This window comes from Electrona antarctica, assembly GCF_951216825.1.
Source record: "Electrona antarctica genome assembly, chromosome: 3".
Taxonomy (NCBI): Eukaryota; Metazoa; Chordata; class Actinopteri; order Myctophiformes; family Myctophidae; genus Electrona; species Electrona antarctica.
In genome coordinates this window covers 44,463,515-44,481,374 of record NC_136808.1, presented here as the reverse complement: position 1 = coordinate 44,481,374, position 17,860 = coordinate 44,463,515, and the positions used below count along the sequence as shown (strand labels likewise).

The 17,860-nt window shown below is 42.4% G+C and overlaps 1 protein-coding gene across 1 annotated transcript in view; it reads right to left on the bottom strand.

The window, feature by feature from the left end:
- Positions 1 to 676: 676 nt before the first annotated feature.
- The window catches only part of LOC306920227 (glypican-6-like), a gene marked incomplete at its 3' end in the record, with an annotated part of 183,621 nt that continues 166,437 nt past the window's right edge, over positions 677 to 17,860 (bottom strand). The window contains exons 8-10 of the mRNA XM_079496915.1: positions 3,153 to 3,283; positions 1,596 to 1,771; positions 677 to 888 (exon numbers count right to left, since the gene is read on the bottom strand). Of these exons, the coding sequence (XP_079353041.1) occupies positions 677 to 888; positions 1,596 to 1,771; positions 3,153 to 3,283 (519 nt within the window). The remainder of the gene's footprint in view (positions 889 to 1,595; positions 1,772 to 3,152; positions 3,284 to 17,860) is intronic.

Below are 17,860 nucleotides of genomic sequence, written 5' to 3'. Positions count from 1 at the left end.
TTAAACGTTCTGAAAATATAAATATATATTTTTCTCTATATATGTTGTAATTGTGTCCTGTAGGTCTGAAAGCACGTGGAACCAACAAAAGTAGTTTTCAATACACTGATACTGTCTTGATCATCAAGTGTGCATTTACAGAGTGACTGCTCCCTATATGATGCGACTGAAGCAGGAGAATCAGGTGAACGCACAATCCCATTACTGCTGAGCCTGGATCAAAACCAATTACAACATTGCCATTCATACCCATACAATAAGACATACTATACTTTCTCTCTGTGGGGGACCCGAAAGGCAAAAGCAATCACAATTTTCTTCTTGTAAAGAAAAGATGGGGACTTTTTCATATGAGCATCTAAAGATGGGTGTCACTCTCCAAAAAGGGATGCATCATGTTCAAAACCAGTTCTGAAATTATGGGAAAATGCCACATTTTCCTTTTTATTTTATTTTATATAAGGGATGTGGAAAGCTGCTTCAGTGAAGACACCAAGCAGTCTTTGGGGGACAAGCAGGATGCAGAGCTGCACTCAGCCCTACCGTGAACCATTCTGGATGAAATTCAGGAGGTTCTACATGTCCAGTGAGGGAACAATCAACAGCATTAGAACTTGCTGTTCAATATACTTTTAAGTCCGAGTACACTGGTCCTTGATCAGGACTCATGTAGGTATTATCTCAATTGTGTCTGCAGTGCCAGGAGTGCGAGGGCAGCGGTTACCAGCAGCAGGGAGGGTCCAGGGGAAAATGACTTTCCGGCTGCTGCGGCACGTACATCACTCCGGTCTGCGCCGATTACTGGCGCCTCCGTACCGATTATGACAGGCTCAGTGGTACAGCCATCAGAGCACCCGCTGCCGCTGCCAGAGCCACTCCCCTCATCGCCTGCAGTGACAAAAACATTCATATGAAAATGAACAGTATGAATGAATGTGCACATCCACCGACTGTGGACGGAATGGCAATACAATTCCCATATAACTTCTCATGTCAGCACAGCGGTCTGTATACATAGAGACTATCTGCAGCAGTTTATTATACAAATTACAACATGTTGTCAAACCAAGGGCATTCTCTCTATTTTTAAGATGTTTTGGGGATTGTATTGGGCCCATTATTGATAGTACACAGGGAAGAGAGAGGGAGAGAGAATTGAGGAGTGACATGCTGCAAAGGGCCAATGGGCTAGGCTAGGGAATCGACCCCGAGAAATCGTTGTCAGGCATCAGAACCTATGTGGTATGCGCCTTAACCACTCTGCGATTGGCGAGGACAATGATATGTCTTTCTGAGCTCAGGCTGTTTCACAACCACTTCCATTTATTCTTCTGATGATGATAGTCTTTGTTTGGTACAGTAAAAGGTGTAAAAGTGTGTGTGTGTATAAGCACACAGGTATGTACACATAGTAATTGTAGTGTACATTTACAGTATGCCTGAGCCGTATGGGCCAAACATTTATTTGTATTGATTTATTCTAAAAATAAAAAACAGTTGTGATATATTGTGAAAGGCACTATTAGGCAGTATAGTATGTATTTACTGTAGTTGTCTCAGCGCCACTACCAAATCATTTATATTAGAAAACTTACTAGAGTCCTGGAAGTAGATATCATTTCCATTGTAGGCATTCCTCAGCTTGTTGGTCATTACACGGAGAGCCATGATCTGCTGTCGAATCAGCGTGTCTGGCCTAGTGATGTCTACCTCAACCTCTGGGTTGTTCAGCTGGTTGGTCAGACCTTCCTTCACCACTTCAGGGAAATATCTGACCAGGATGAAATCAGAAACACATGTGTCATATGTATGTAACATTGATGGACGCTGCCCTGACAGGAGTTCAGATTCAAAATCTGAGATGGAATCAGATTCACATTTCTTTTTGCACATAGCATTGAATATTATTCCATGAGACAGTCATGATATATCATATTTTGTTAGGGTCCCCAAGGACACAGATACATTCTGTCTACACCATATACGTATGTTCTCCAAATATAGCTGATCTACAAGCTCACAAGCATATTATAATAATATTTTGATATTGTAGATCTGCTATTTTCAGCAAAAGTTTGCCTATTTTCACGAAATGTTAGCGTCTTTTGACATGCCCAGAATAGGGCCGCCACGGTTCATGTGGTGAATTTAGTTTTCATTACTTCAATCTGCTAATCAGAATCAGATTAGCAGATTTCAGATGTATTTTATTGCCAGGTATGTTTGCACATACAACTGTAGGCTATAGACATTTCATGAGACAGTAAACAAACTACGTTAACATATTTTTGTTAACGTAGTTTAGATTATTTGAAGTGTAAATGTACTTTACCCAAATTAATTACTTTGCTAATCACAAGGCCATAACACAACAAAAATATGTGCGGCTTCCTGGGAGAACAGACTACTCTACCATCATCCTTATTGTCACAGTAACGATGCCAAATTTGTCATCCTGAACAACAATTTCTTGTGGTGCCGTCTGGTGTGGTACAAAAGATTGAATTCAGCCAGCGACTGGCATCAGTGATCAGTGGATAGCATATCAAGTCACAGTGGTTAGGTCAAGGTTCAGACCTGTGATAGTTATGTTGCCCTACACTACAGCACAGTGCTACAACTTACACGCACAGTCTCAACATTGCTATATTGCTTTTTTCTTTTTCTTTACAAGGGTATCTTCTATTATTATATCTGTTATTAGAGTTTATAATTATTTTCTATCTATTCATTCTCAACAACAAGCATTGCCTAATTTTCTAAAATGAAATTCACCACACCTCATGTAAAGCAAGTAGCCGATCTACAAGCTCACAACGCCTCGCATTGTGAGCTTGTAGATATGTTTTTTCACGAAATAAGTAGTACATTCCAAGTGCTTATCATGGTGGGGGGCCCTGGGGGGGGGGGGTCCCCAGTTCAAATACGATTATTTTGGGGAGTCACGGCATGAAAAGGTTGAGAACCACTGATTTAGAGCACATGCAGGACTTGCCTTGTATAAACTGTGTCCATTGTGCTTATGTAGAGAGCATTAATCTGGTACTCCGGAGCGGGTGCTAGTTCTAATCCCCAGCAGGCAGGAGGTGATAAGTGAAAATGTGGAGTGGATTTCCTCTGGGTATATATTGAGTGGTTAAAGTTCTTTTCACCTGCCCTTGGTGTGACTGTTCCAGCACTGCTCCTCGTCTGATTCCGTCAGCTTGCCCATGGTACAGATTTCATCTGGCAGGTTGATCCAGAACCTCTTGGACTCCTTCAGTTGATCTTTGATTTCAACCACCTGTAATGTAGGACAAATACAATAATGCTAGGTTGATAGGCTTTAGAATTAGAACACTGCACAATGTTGATGTGCACTCTAGGCTAGTGCATGGTTACTGACCAGACAGTATACCAGTATACTGTGTATAGTAGTCATAGACTAGACTGGGATCCATTTGCTTTACAGTTTTCATATCTGGTCTACAGCAGATACAGACGGTGTGCAAACAATGTACGGTATATGGGTGTGTGGAATTTACAGGCTACAGCAGGTGGGCTCTATAGACCATGCAGCTCTTGACCTGATATGAGCATATCAGTAAATAGAAACCATGGCTTAGCACAGGCACTGCAGAAAGCCTGGTGACACAAAGTTAGTGTATAGAGCATACATTCATTGCTCAAGTATTTCTTAGGTTCATCTTAAAGAGAAGACACAAAGAAACACATACAGCTTCTATAAACAAAAATCTACTGTACAGAAAAATATACACAAACAATAGCATAATAATAGCATAATTTACAAACTCAAGTGTATCGTTAAAGCTGCAGGGAGCAGTATTAAAGGGCAGGGAATTATTATTATTATTATTATTATTATTAGTGTCAACCAGACTATTGTTATTGTGACACTTTTTTTTCTCCACCGGAGTAATCGAATAATCGAATCGAGTAATTTTCCAAAAAATGCGACTTTTCTAGTTATTATTATTATTATTATCAGCAGCGGCAGCAGAACCAATAAATATTGTGAGGGATTTATTTGTCACACAGTCATACAGGTACAAGCAGTGAAACCAGACAGTACGTGGCCTTTTGGTTAGAGTGTCCGCCCTGAAACTGGGAGGTCGGGGTTCGATCCCCGGCCAGGACATACCAAAAATGGGACCCAATGCCTCCCTGCTTGGCACTCAGCATCAAAGGGTTGGATTGGGGGGTCAAATCAACAAATCAAATGATTCCCGAGTGTGGCACGGCTGCAGCTCACCGCTCCTTGGCTGCGGCTCACCGATCCAAGAGATGGGTCAAATGCGGAGAACAAATTTCACTGCGGTAACGTGTGTGACAAATCGTACGTCTTTGACTTTGAATGTTGGTGCGGTATGTGTACTGTGTGTGCAATAATAATAAGGGTAATAATAATAATTATGGGTTTCAAGAAATGACAAGAAAAACTAGAAAGGTGCAATTTTGAGAAATTGCAAGTGTGGTAGTAGCACTGACACGAGCCGCGAGGAATCCGCTGGGAAAGTCTAGGAAGTTCTGTTCTTCATAGTTCATACCTTCTGTCTTGCCATTTATATATTGTGATGTCACTCCTGTCTGATTGGACATTATATTGTCCAATCAGAACAGGGACAAAACATTTACTTTTGGCGTTACAGAAAAGGTTACAAAAATGTCCATTGAACCCAATGAAAGAAAAAGGTTAACAAAAAACAGGTTTACTTTAGCTGGCATAAAGGTTTTCCGATCTAGAACAATAGTGTGTTGCCTACAACAACCACACTATTAAGACAATATAAAAGAAACAAGGCTAGAAACTTGTATTATAATAGTGTGGTAGTATAATGCACATTAGAATTGTTCAGCTGGTTGTCTCCACCAGGCCGAAGGCATGGGGAGAGAGTATGTTTTGCACTCCGTCCGTCCGTCCGTGTGTCCGTCCGTCCGTGTGTCCGTCCGTGTGTCCGTCTGTGAACAGCTAATCTCTGGCACCGTTGGCTTGATCGCAGCCATACTCTGCACACACACTCCTTGAATGCCAGAGCTGAACCTCTGCCCCAAAGTTTTCACATTGGCCTGTTATAGCGCCACCAGGAGGCCGCTTTGTGCAAAACAAATGTTTTGACAGTACACCTACAGATTTTGTCCAAACATTACGCAAATTGGTACACAGTCTCTCTAGAGCCATTCAACAAAACGGGTCTTTCAGATTTTTCAGACTCCATCCTGATTGGCTAAGATTGGCTTCCAAAGTTCGCAGGAGTGCTCCGTTTCAAACAAAATGCTGCAAATCATGAACACATGGTGTGATTTCCGTGAAATTTTGCACGCACATTCCCACTATATTCCCACAATATTTTCAACTCAGCCTCATGGTGGCGCTATAACTGGCCGATTTGTGTTTTTACCTATAACTGCACCGATCTGTGTAAAACCATGTATGCACACTCCCTAGAGGCCAAGGAAAAACCTTTGCCTGGAATTTTTCACATCTGCTCTTTATAGCGCCACCAGGAGGCCGACATATGTAAAACACATTTTCTAATATTACTCCTTCAGATTTTATCCAAATTTCACGCAAATCGGTACACATGCTCTCCATAGTCATGTGATCATGTGATTTGTTTGATTTCTCATAATTATCCATCCTGATTGGCTACGATTGGCTTCTAAAGTTTTCAGGAGTAGCCCGTTTTGTACCCGTTTTGTACAAATTGCCACAACTCCGCAACGCAGCGTCCGATTGTGGTGAAACTGTGCATGCCTATTCCCACTACTAGGCTGAGGAAGAAATGCCACTTGACAGTTTTCAAATCAGCCTCATGGTGGCGCTACAACAGGCCAAGTCGCGTCTCACACACACACACACACACACACACACACACACACACACACACACACACACACACACACACACACACACACACACACACACACACACACACACACACACGTTTAGATTACTCCTAAACATTTTACCAAACATCACACACAATCCTATCCTCCTGGTGGAGACCTGTGCCCAGAAGGGCACTTTTTCTAGGTTACTGTATTTTTCTGTGATTCAAGACATTGTGGTGTTTTGTTTATCAGGGCATGAGGTTTCATTCCACATTGATTCCATCTGGCCATGGCTAGAGAAGTTTAGAGAAGACAGCACATGATGACTGAGAGCAGTCATGGTAACAGGAGGATTCTGTGGGGTGGGGTGGCTTCGTGGTTTCATGTAATCTGAACTCCCATTGTGTTCTGTTATCAACATTATACAGTAGTGATGCTAAAGTCAGAGGCGTATTCACAATAAGGCGAGCTGGCCAGGCCGCCGCCTGGCCAAGTCTCGATCTCGCCTCTCCTTGAACACAGACTGACAACTCTGGACTGACTGTCCATTCCGTGGCGCGACCCTCCCATTATAGACACGCAAATATATACGCGTTTGTGTTCAAGCCAAGGGGAGCCACTGGGTGGGGGATAGAACGCAAGGGATCTACATTTGACACACTACTGAAGGTATTTGATGCGTGCTCATCAAATACGTGGGGGTGTCAGCTTTTCGGTTGGTTCTGGAAGACTGTGTACGGTAGACACTGGCCAGACTTTTCTCTGGATAGCAATTAGAACTGATATACTGGCAGGGACAAACCGAGGGGTGGCTCAGACATTTCAATAGTGGCAGTGTTACTGAGTGAAATGCACTTTCAAATGAAATATAATGTTTGCAGTAATCATACAATGCAGTAAAATGAAATTGAACAGCAGCCCACCCAAATGTTCTTTTGTCGTGATTCAATCCACCCCCCAACAGGCCCCCGTACTAAATATTCTGGGCTTAGCCCCAGACCTTGTCAACTCCAAGGTCCATCCTGGCTGTGTGCATCACTTGTATTGTAGGGCAGTGGTTCTCAAACATTTTGTACCCAAGGAACATCACCTGGATTCATAGCAAAAACTTAGATCAACTGTTTTCGCTATTGTTGGGGCAAAAGATAATTAAACAGACACACTGAGAGTGTTGATGGAGAAGTAGAAGCCCAGAAGGAGTTACACTAAAAAGCAAACAATAGGGTGCCAAAGAAAGAGAAGTGTGGTATTGCATGAGACAGGAGTGGTAGATGGTGCGGGACATGCATGAGGATAGCGTGGCAGTAGTGAAGAGTGCGGTAGGAGTGACAGATGGTTTCGAGGTGGGGGTGGGCCTACACCAAGGATCTGCACTGAGCCCCCTTTCTTCTTTGCATTGGTAATGGACAGGTTGACAGATGAAGTCAGACAGGAGGCACCGTGGACTGTGATGTTCATAGGCAATATTGTGATATGTAGTGAGACAAAGAACATGTTGAAGAGAGCCTGGAAAGGTGGAGGCATGCACTAGACTAGAGAGAAGAGGAATGAAAGTCAGCAGGAGTAAGACAGAATATGTGTGTCTGAATGAGAGAGGACAGTGCGTGGAACAGCGAGGATGCAAGCAGTAGAGGTGGAGAAAGTGAAGGAGTTTCAATACCTAGGGTTAACTATGCCATGTAATGGGGAGTGTGGAAGAGAGGTGAAGAAGAGAGTGCAGGCAGTGTGGAACGGATGAAGGAAAGTGTCAGGAGTGATTTGTGATAGAAAGGTACCAGGAAGAGTGAGAGGGAAGATGCATAAGACAGTAGTGACTGTGAGACCAGACACGCTGTACGACATGGAAACGGAGGCACTGACAGGAGGCAGACTAGTTAGAGTTGGCAGATTTGAGGATGCTACGATTCTCTTTAGGAGTGACAAAGATTGACAGGATCAGAAATGACTATATTAGAGGATGAGCCACAGAGTCTGTGGTCACCATCCCCCAAGCTATGGGATGTACTCTATCTACTCTGTTAGCTCTTGGTGCTAACAGCTGTTTACTCAGTGATATAACGGAGCAGAGCTTTAGGGCCGCGGACCCCTGTGTGTGTTGTGTGTGTGGGTATGTTCGCTAGCAATCCTCAAAAATACCAATACACACTCAGGGATAATATCTGCCTAGGTGGTCATTGTCGGGACCTGCACCAACGTGAAGCCATAGAGTATAAAGAAGGATAGAGACTGAACCAAAGCGAAGCTCCCCCCCCCCCCGCTATTCATGTCAGTGGAAGTTGCTCAGTGGCGTTTTGAAGCACCCGGAAGAACCGTCTACTTCCGCACTGACCACCAAATTTTGGTGGTCAAATGCGGAAGTGCAACCGAGCGCTCAATGTTAAAGCCCAGCTGCACAGGGTTTCCCGGTCATGAATCCACGGGTCCGCCTGCAGTCCCTCCTCTTACCACTAGGGCCCAGTGCTTCAACGTTATCCCGCTTATGGCTACTTAATATATAAATAAATAAATTGACCCAAAACACAAAACGAGATATTTCCTTGCTTGCGGTAATGAAAGTATTCCATACTGTAAGTGTTGCGCTGGCCGGCGTCTGCCCAGCTGCAGCACTGTCGGAAAACAAGGAAGTGAGTTGATCAAATAGAATCAATTTTCGGGTACTGCATCGTCTATTTCTCGCTCAAATGTTTTCAAATGACGTTGTGTGTGTGTTTACATGGCTGTTATGTTAGAAACAGCAGTAAATCAAGCGGGGCGCAGCAGGTGCTCCGAGGGTTTGATTAGGCATCGGTCTGTTCAAGAAATAACACAGCGCTGAATTCCGCGATTGCCCAATCATAATCAAGCATTCGACCAAGCCATGTAATGAAAAATAATTACACTAATAATGTGTGGTTGACAAAGAATCCAGAGGCACACCACTCCAGTGTGACTCGGCACATCGTTTGGGAAGCACAGCTGAATGGGGACCTGGGGAATGAATTGTCCATGGAGAGAAGGCTATGGGACTGCCAATAGAGGGGACACTGTACAAGAATTCTGGCAACCATCATCAGTAAAGACTTCACAGAATAAAAACCCTGCCGAGTTTTCCTGTGTCAAAATAGAACTTATGTTGCTGTGAGTCGTGACTGAGATATAATTTTGGCACGACCTGCGTTCATTCCTAAACTGTTTAAACATTCACTTCACTTGCCTTTTTCCCAAACATTTCCATCCCCAAGGAGCCCAAAATAGCCAAATGGCTTAAAATAAATGAATGAATACATCATCATCATCATTTTTCGACCGCGGTCGAGATCATGGATTCCACAATGCTACGCCAGACTTCCCAGTCCTTCATTGCCACCCCCAGTTCCTGCCTACTGAAGCTATTGCTTGTATGCTAAGCTTATATGTTTGCTATATTTCTTTGACATTTTTCAATAATTACATGCACCCATATAGGGCAGGTTTAAAGTGGTTATTCTGGCACTGTAATCTCATGAATTGAATTGTAATTGAACATTTAATATATATAAATATTTGTAATATATTTTTAAAATATTAAAAATGTCCTCCTCCAATGGACAGCCCTGCGTCATTAGGCTCACTTCCTTCCTGGACTACAATTCCCATAATGCTTTGGTGCACTGCTCCTCCTCGTGGATAGGGGGAGTCCTGTCTTACTGAGACAACATGTAGTCCAGGAAGTAAGTGAGCCCAGTGCCTACGGCGGAAGACTGTTGTCTGGCTTAGGAGCTGGGCTGACTCCTGGGTGAGGAACGGTCTAATTCGTCGTATGTTATAGACTAGAGTCCGAACCTACAGGATCGAGTGATAGCTGTGATGTGTGTTTTGAACGAGAGCTGACTGTCCAGGACAACACCAAGGTTCCTGGCTGTTCCTGACTACGACAGTACTGTGGTCCATCCTATTTATTGCACATTCAAATATCTGTATCTAGGCCTACAGTTAGGCTAATGACAAGTTCAGATGCAAATAATAAAATAAATATACAGTATGGTAGGCTATTTCCTATAATATCAAAGCAGCTTATATATATATTATATAAGAGAGGGGGGGGGGGGGGGGGGGGGGAGCTTAGCAACAAGCTAAGCTCACAGCATCCGGTAACATGGGGCTGCTGCAGCCTCATGATCCTAGCAGATCTGCCATTTATAGAACTGTATAGTACATTCGTTGCATAAAGGGCAGAACGCCACGTCCGGTGATAGGGGGCCGGTAATTAATAGAAAGAAGGACTTTATTGGAGGATTTACGATAGGTGTTTAAGAGTCATGTCAGTAAAGTCCTCAGTGTCACAGGTCCATGTGTTACAACTGTACACTCTCAAAGTCAAATCAATACTGAGGATTGTACAGTGTGGTTACACTGGGGACCAGGGAAAGTGAATGTCATGTGTACACTAAAGCCTTGCGTGTAACCGGACAATAAAAGCGTCTACAGGGTGCCACTGCATGGGGCTGCTCTCACTTTTCATGTGGTAATCCTGTCATGAAGATAACAGAAAATGGATGGTCTCGTTCATGCAATACGTCAGCACCTGCAACCTCAACAGGAAATATCGATCAGACCATGTTGTAGTCTGTTCTTATTTGACTTGAATGCGCTCTTGAATGCACTCTCATCTCTCTCCCCATTTCCAGTCTACTGTCGATATCAATAAAGGCATAAAATCCAAACCCAAAAATAATATATTAAAAAGGAAGAAGTAGAAGAAGTAGGTATACAAAATAACACCACTAAGATACCCATGTACCTGTCTAAATCCTTAATGTCAACGAAGTCCACACCCACAACACCAGAGGGAGTTCAACAAACCATGTGCAACCCAGATTCGGCTCAAACACGGGACTAAATAAATTTCGCTCCTATGCCACCAAAATGTGGAACGCCCTACCAACAGCCATTAAGATATGTGAATCCCTTGACTCCTTCAAAACCGCTCTCAAAGGGCATCTACGGACGGCTGCAATTCAAAACTGGCCCCCGTAAATAAAGTCTGAGTCCCCCCCACCCCCCTTTCCTCTATATGTTTTTCCCTTTATACTTCCTTTATATGATGATTTCCTGTTTCTTTATAGAAGTGTATATTTGTACGTCTCTGTACTGCTTAATCGTGTGTGTCGTCTACAGTAACAGTTTTTGTATTGACTTGTGCTTTCGTTGGAAATGTACCCACTCTGCATGCTGTGAATAACATTTCCAATCAATCAATCAAAACAGACAGATAAGGGCCTGATTACCATGGAAACCAGGGGCACAGAGCTCTGCATCAAATTGACGTCAGTCTAGATTGTCTCAATTTATGCAATCTTTAGACAAAAAAGGAACCTATAATAAGGAATGTTCCTATCTACAGTATAGGTACAAATGATAAGAATGCAACCTACTTGCAACCGTGACAAAGTCCATATGTCAACTGACCCTTAATTTGTCATAGATGGGTAAATACAGTTGAAAGTAATAATATTAATTATGGGTGTTTTTCATGTAGGTGTGCCAGCATTCACAATGCCAGTTCAGTTACAGGCTGTAATGGACAATGTCTGTACAGTTATGCTGGCACACAGAAACAAAATGAAACAGGCCAACAATTCATATTATTATTATCAGCTGCGTTTATCCAGCTATAACAAGTCAAAATGTCTGTTCTGGAAATTAGTAAGCGAGTTGACAGACAGTTCCCGACTGTGGGAACAACTTTCAAAGAGTTCACCTCACCACATTACCATTATGGTTCATTAAGAAACATTTTAACAGTCCACTCTACCAATAGAGGGTATGCCCATGCATTAAAGGGGCATTGCACTCATTTTCAACATTTTACTATGTCATTAATATACCTTAGGGCTTATGGAAATAATTTAAAAAAAAATCCCCATTCTGTGTTTCCTGAAACACAGAATGGGGGGACTTTTTATTATTTCCACACAACAGCTCTAAGGTATATTAATGACAGTAAAATGTTGAAAATGAGTGGAATGCCCCTTTAAGTGAGTGGCAAATCGAGTGGCAAAGTGAGTTTAATGTCATTTAACGTCAAACAGATAGGACCTTTCTGTTCGGATGTATGGGTTGTCAAGGCCAGAACGTTTTTTTGTTTTCTTTTGCCACTCAGTAAGGGTGAACTTCCTGGTATGATGATGTCACGTGCATACTCTCTATTGGTAGAGCGGACTGTTAACACCCTGAGCGGCATAAACAGAGTTCTCCGTCCTATCAAATAGTAACGCTCGACGTTCAGGATGGAGATTAATAAAAGGACAGAACTTTAGTGATATCAAAACCGATCGCATCGCTCCACAGGCTGGGAGCGTCTGTTGGGCAACATTCGATGTCATTTCCGGTTGGGACGTCATCCAAAATTCCCCCCCCCCCCCCCATTTTAGTGGATCAGATCAAACATATTCACCTCCAACATCTGTTCTCTCCCCTCCAGGTAGGATTGCATCCAGCTCAAACCAAAAAGCAAAATGGCATAGTCAATAGTGAATAGTCAATGCCTGGCATTTATGTGAGTAGTTGATTTCCTTTTTTTTTGTGTGAACTACTCCTTTAATGTTAGTGTTTTTGAAGATTAATATTCAAATACTTGTTCGGAAACACACCAAAGCCTCTAAGGCTATGTTCCCACAATCTGCCTTCTATCAAGAAAAGTTTTCTTTTCTTTTTTTCCCTTTTTTTGTCCAGAGGGAAAAAAACAACAAAACAAACAAGGGGTTGTGGGAGGTCACACGGGGGCTGGAACACATCAGTGGCTAATGTTGCTTGGAAAATGATGCCCCCGTGACCCAACTCTGGATAAATCGTTGAAGATGGTTAGATGGATGGATGGATGGATGGATGGATGGAGACTCCAAGGTAACTATGCTTGGAACTTGACGAATATTGAAAACAAAGTTTGAAACTACTACAGTAGGTGAAGGTGTAGCCTGGGTTCCAGCCTGATTCGCTGCATTCCGCGGATCTGAAAATGTCACTGCGCTTCTCAGTCTGGACAGAGGCAGCTTGACTCGCATTTCATAACGTCAACTGTTACGTAGCCACGTTGTTGCTGATAACGTCATCAGCCAGCACCGCTCTGTCCATTCTTCTCACTGCCGTTCGAGACTTGAGAGTACAAACCTAAACTAAAAGGTAAACGATTCAGTAGCCCACTGTCAGATTCAGTAGTACAAAAAACATTACGGCTGTGTGCGGTGATATGTACAGTATATGGCATAATTTAACACCTAAAATGTAGCAATGATTTAGTCTGTTAATCATAGAGCAGCTGCCAGATACGAGAACAGAGGTCCCGGTTTCTCCTCCCCTGCCCTGTGGCCTTGATTTCCGGCCAAGGCTGCTTGCTTTGTGTCGCCTGGAGCTCAGCTGCTGGACCACGGCTCACTTATTAATTGCTATAATGGGCCTGCCTTTAAGAAAATACAACTCCACAGTGAATACGATGTAATTATATTAGGTAATAATAGGTTTAATATACTGTTTTGCAAGGCAGATGGGACACATGGTTGGTAACGCATGGCTCTGTGCCTCAGTGGCCGACAACAGGGCCTATAGCTAGACAATCAGTTCAATCATCAATCACTTGACAGCTGATAACAAACGGCCCATATGCCCAAATGTGTTGACCTCATCACATTTGTGATGACAGCTATGGTCATTTTTAGCCCAAGGAGTGTTTTTTGTGAAAAACTAATGCTTGGAATGAAAACACCCTAGTTTGACATATCACATGCTACTTAAAGCATAATGAAATTTAGAACATTTTGCCTTATAATGGTTGTATGGTACCACAACTTTCAGCAGCTGTCAAACATTCCCCTAGGGTGGTTGAATAGAAACCAATGTGGGATATGTTAGTAGACAGACACCTTTACAAACACATTGGTGAAGACAATTCTTGGTAAGAAATGTATTCCCAGATTTTATTAATATCCCCTGACTAAAAGGACTGCAGTGTGTATACACTACCTAAAATGCTACACGTACACTTTTGGCCCTATCTTATCCCTAAACGTCTTTGCCATATTTTACTATCTTGAAAAACATTTAAAAACTGTTCAACTAGCCGATCTACATTGACACGTTGTGAGCTTGTAGATCGGCCATTTGAACTATTTAAAAATGTTTTTAAAAATAGTAAAAAATGGCAAATACTAGGGATTTAAGGGGTAAGGGGTGGTGCAAGATATAGCACAAAGCCTCCCAATTGGAAGTATATTTGTGTGGAAAGATTTAGCTTACTCTCCTGGTAAACAAAAACAAAAAAGGGAGAGTAAAGTAAATAGTTAAGGCAATTGGCAGCACTTTCATGTACGTAGAAACTAATTATAAAACTCAGCCAGTGCAACTCTGAGCCTCATGAAAACAATTTATTTAAAAGAAACAACCTCTTTGCTCTTTGAATTATATAGCAATTTAAAAGTTACAGCCCTAAACGTGCACGCACGCATGCATGCATGCACGCACGCTCGCCACACACACACACACACACACACACACACACACACACACACACACACACGCACACACACACACACGTTGTTTTATCAATTCTCATCCATTTGGTCTTTTGCTCAGTGTGTTGGCAGAATTTTGATTCAAACAGCTTTACCCCACCGCAGCTTGGCCTGCATGGGTTAGCTCTCTTGCAAGTGATGTAGAATAGCTGTTGGTTTATCAGAGCACGTACATGTAGGGCACCCTCGAGCTCTGCATGTTAATGTAGGTCCGCTGTCTCTAATTAAGGCTTGCACAGGCTATCTCTGCTCACTGCAATAGATTGGACTACAGCGATCAACCCTTAATACCTTTAGCTCAGGCAGTGACCTGACCTTATTAGACATAAAGACAGCTCGACCGGGCTGCAAGCCCTTTATCACCTTTTTAATGTCCAGTCGCTCATTAGAGCTCTTGTTAAGCTTTTGTTAGGCTTTCTGTGAACCAAGTCTTTTCTATTGCACTTAGTTTCCATGGCAACAAACACAAATTCACAGAAAACAAGCATGAGATTATATACAAATACAGTACACTGTATAAGGATTAATAAAGTATATCCTGACTCGACGAAAATAATGTAACTCACTCAGTATGAGAAAGAAAGATAAATTGCAACCAATCCGCCAGCCTGACAGTCGTCCCCAATGACTCATACTGCAGTGAACATGAAAGGTGGCATTAAATATCAATGACTACTTGATAATAAGGCTCTAGGCTCCACTATCTTCAGTTGAGCAGATCTGAGGATTGAGACATAAATCTGTCTCCTTTAAATGTACAGTAGACATTCCAGCAGCCGGTAGGCTCATGCGAGACAGCTATCCGGTGGCAGGTAGCCTATCAGACCATTTCGTTCCTAGCTGTCACTTGGTAAAGGTGAACTGGTTGACACCCACAATTTATCTCCCATTTCCCTAGAGGTGACCATGCCTAAAGTTTCATACATTTAGGGTGAGTGTTCTGAATCACTGCATCTGATTTTGTCCTAAGAATAGTACAGAGTGGTCATTATTTAGTATGCAGTGCCAACCCCTTTTGACAATAACCTTCATGCTTGTTCACACGTGTGTGTGTGTGTGTGTGTGTGTGTGTGTGTGTGTGTGTGTGTGTGTGTGTGTGTGTGTGTGTGTGTGTGTGTGTGTGTGTGTGTGTGTGTGCACATGTGCGTGCGTGCGTGCGTGCGTGCGTGCGTGCGTGCGTGCGTGCTTGTTGTCACGGTCTGCCAGCATTAATAATGTTGTCACAAGAGGATGCAGCATGGAATATGCTCAAATTACTTCATATTTAGTATCTGTCAATAGAGGCTTGTATTTTTCCGAGATACAGCTTCAGACATACAGCCTAATGGGAGCACAGATGTCAGAACATTAAATGATCTATAGAAAGCTGGTACAACGCACTGACAAAAACTAGATAAAAACGAGATAAAAACTAAGCTGTGATAATGACAATTTCGTCAACAAATAAAAACTAGACAACAATGTTAGGGATGGACTAGTGGAGAAGAGATCCAGTAGAACTAAAAGACAAGTCATTTTATGCTTGATTGTGTGCAGGTGTCACTCTCCGAAAATAGCCGATCTACAATATCACAACGTGTTGCAGCAAGACATGTTTTAGATCTGCTATTTTTGGAACATAACATATTTTTGGAGTATAAATCAGGCATTTCAACGCCATCATGGCCCACCAACATACATTTTAGTTGACTAAATCAACTGTAGATTTAGTCAACTAAGACTAAAGACTAAAAGGCCTGGGCCATGGCTCAGTGGTCCAGGCACCTTGGCTGGCAATCCAGTCTGGTAGTGTGCCACGGGTTCGACTCCCGATCCTGACAGCCTTCACTGCATGTCTTCCCCCCATCTATCTCCCCATTTCCTGTCAGCCTACTATCTGTCCCTCCATAAAATATATAAAATAAAGGTGAAAGCCACAAAAAAATAGACTAAAACTAAAACATTTCAGATGACTAAAACTAAAACTAAATCAAAATTTGCTGTCAAAATCAACACTGAAGGAAAAAAAAGTTTTTTTCACACCGTATTGGAAAAGAATGTACACAAAAAGTACACTAAAAAAATAATATAAATATATATACATTTTTTAATCTGGTAAATCAAAAAGAAGGTTGTAACTTCACCAATTCACTTGAACCACTACGAAAGCTACTGTGTCTGGCACCTTTTCTAAGCTTCAGTTTCATTTTCAAACCATCCCGTCAGCCCTTTCCAAAACGCTTTCTTTGTAATTCACACATGAAGAATGTGCTACATTTCATTCCAGTGTACAGCGTGTTGAGCTGCAGGTCGAGCTGGAACCTGCTAGTTAAAGGTCAACCAATATCATGTGCATTCGGTTCGGTGTGCATGAAGGGAATTTAACACTTTCAGGGCTTTAAATTGTTTAATCCAGGGTTCCACCGCACGTAATACGCTAAACCCGCTATTTGTGACTAAATTTGACTGAGGGACTGCCATTGGATTTTTTGGAATTTTCGTTTTTTCATGTCATATGAAAGCAGGGAATCATAGCTTCAAAAATTGACATATTGGTTGTTCAGTTTGACCCACCAGTTTTGGAGATATGGCTTATAGAGTAATGTCTTGCAGAAAACAGCGAGTTGAGAAAACAGGCTTGAAAGGTTCACTTCTGTGGTCTCTAACATTACACCTAGCTACATATTTGGGCATTTATTTCATATTTACATGTCGATTTCAGCTCTGACAGTTATTTCAGACATGCTCTAGTATGTGAAGAGTCTGCCTGTGATATGAACTCATTTTGAAAAGAAAAGAAAAGAAAAAAGTTTTTCTCCTTTTCTAATTTGCGCGATGGCAGGCTCTCAGTCAAATCTGGTCACATTTGTTTAATGTGTTTAATTCACCGTTTTAAAATAATTAAAAAGAAACAGCGGATTTGTCCCGGACCTGGTGACGAGGCCGTCGCGTTATGATGACGAAACCGGAAATCAAGTCATCCTCTGGGCTGCTAGGGCTTCTGGGAAATTGAGCCCAATGCAAGTGGACGGGCCCTTTGTTTAGACTACAACATGCTGTGCACTGTGGTTTCGTTTCGCATTGTCATGGTGCTTCTGATCATAACAAACCAACGGACCATTTTTCACCGGAATTTCGTGGTTGAAAGCTGCAAATACTTCAGCGTATGCTCTAAAGGTAATAAAACAATCTCGGCAGCGTAGAATATTGGATTAAATAGCGGGGAACGCGGGTTATGCAGTAAGACTGTTAATGTCTGGGCAACTGAACCCTTCCTAGTTGTGTCTACAAAGGCCCAGCACTTGACAGTAGAATGTATGGAGGATGCTGCTGCTGAGATCTGTAATAATAATATATGTTTCATGCAGAAAAACACAATGTTGGACAACAGAAGGGTCAGCCCGGCTGTAGCCTTGGAAACCCAGACATTTTTTTTTCCATTGAGAAAAAAGTCTGGGACCGAGTCCACTTCAATTCGGCATAGAGTAGCGCAAACTTCGATCACTCTCTGCTGATTTCGGATC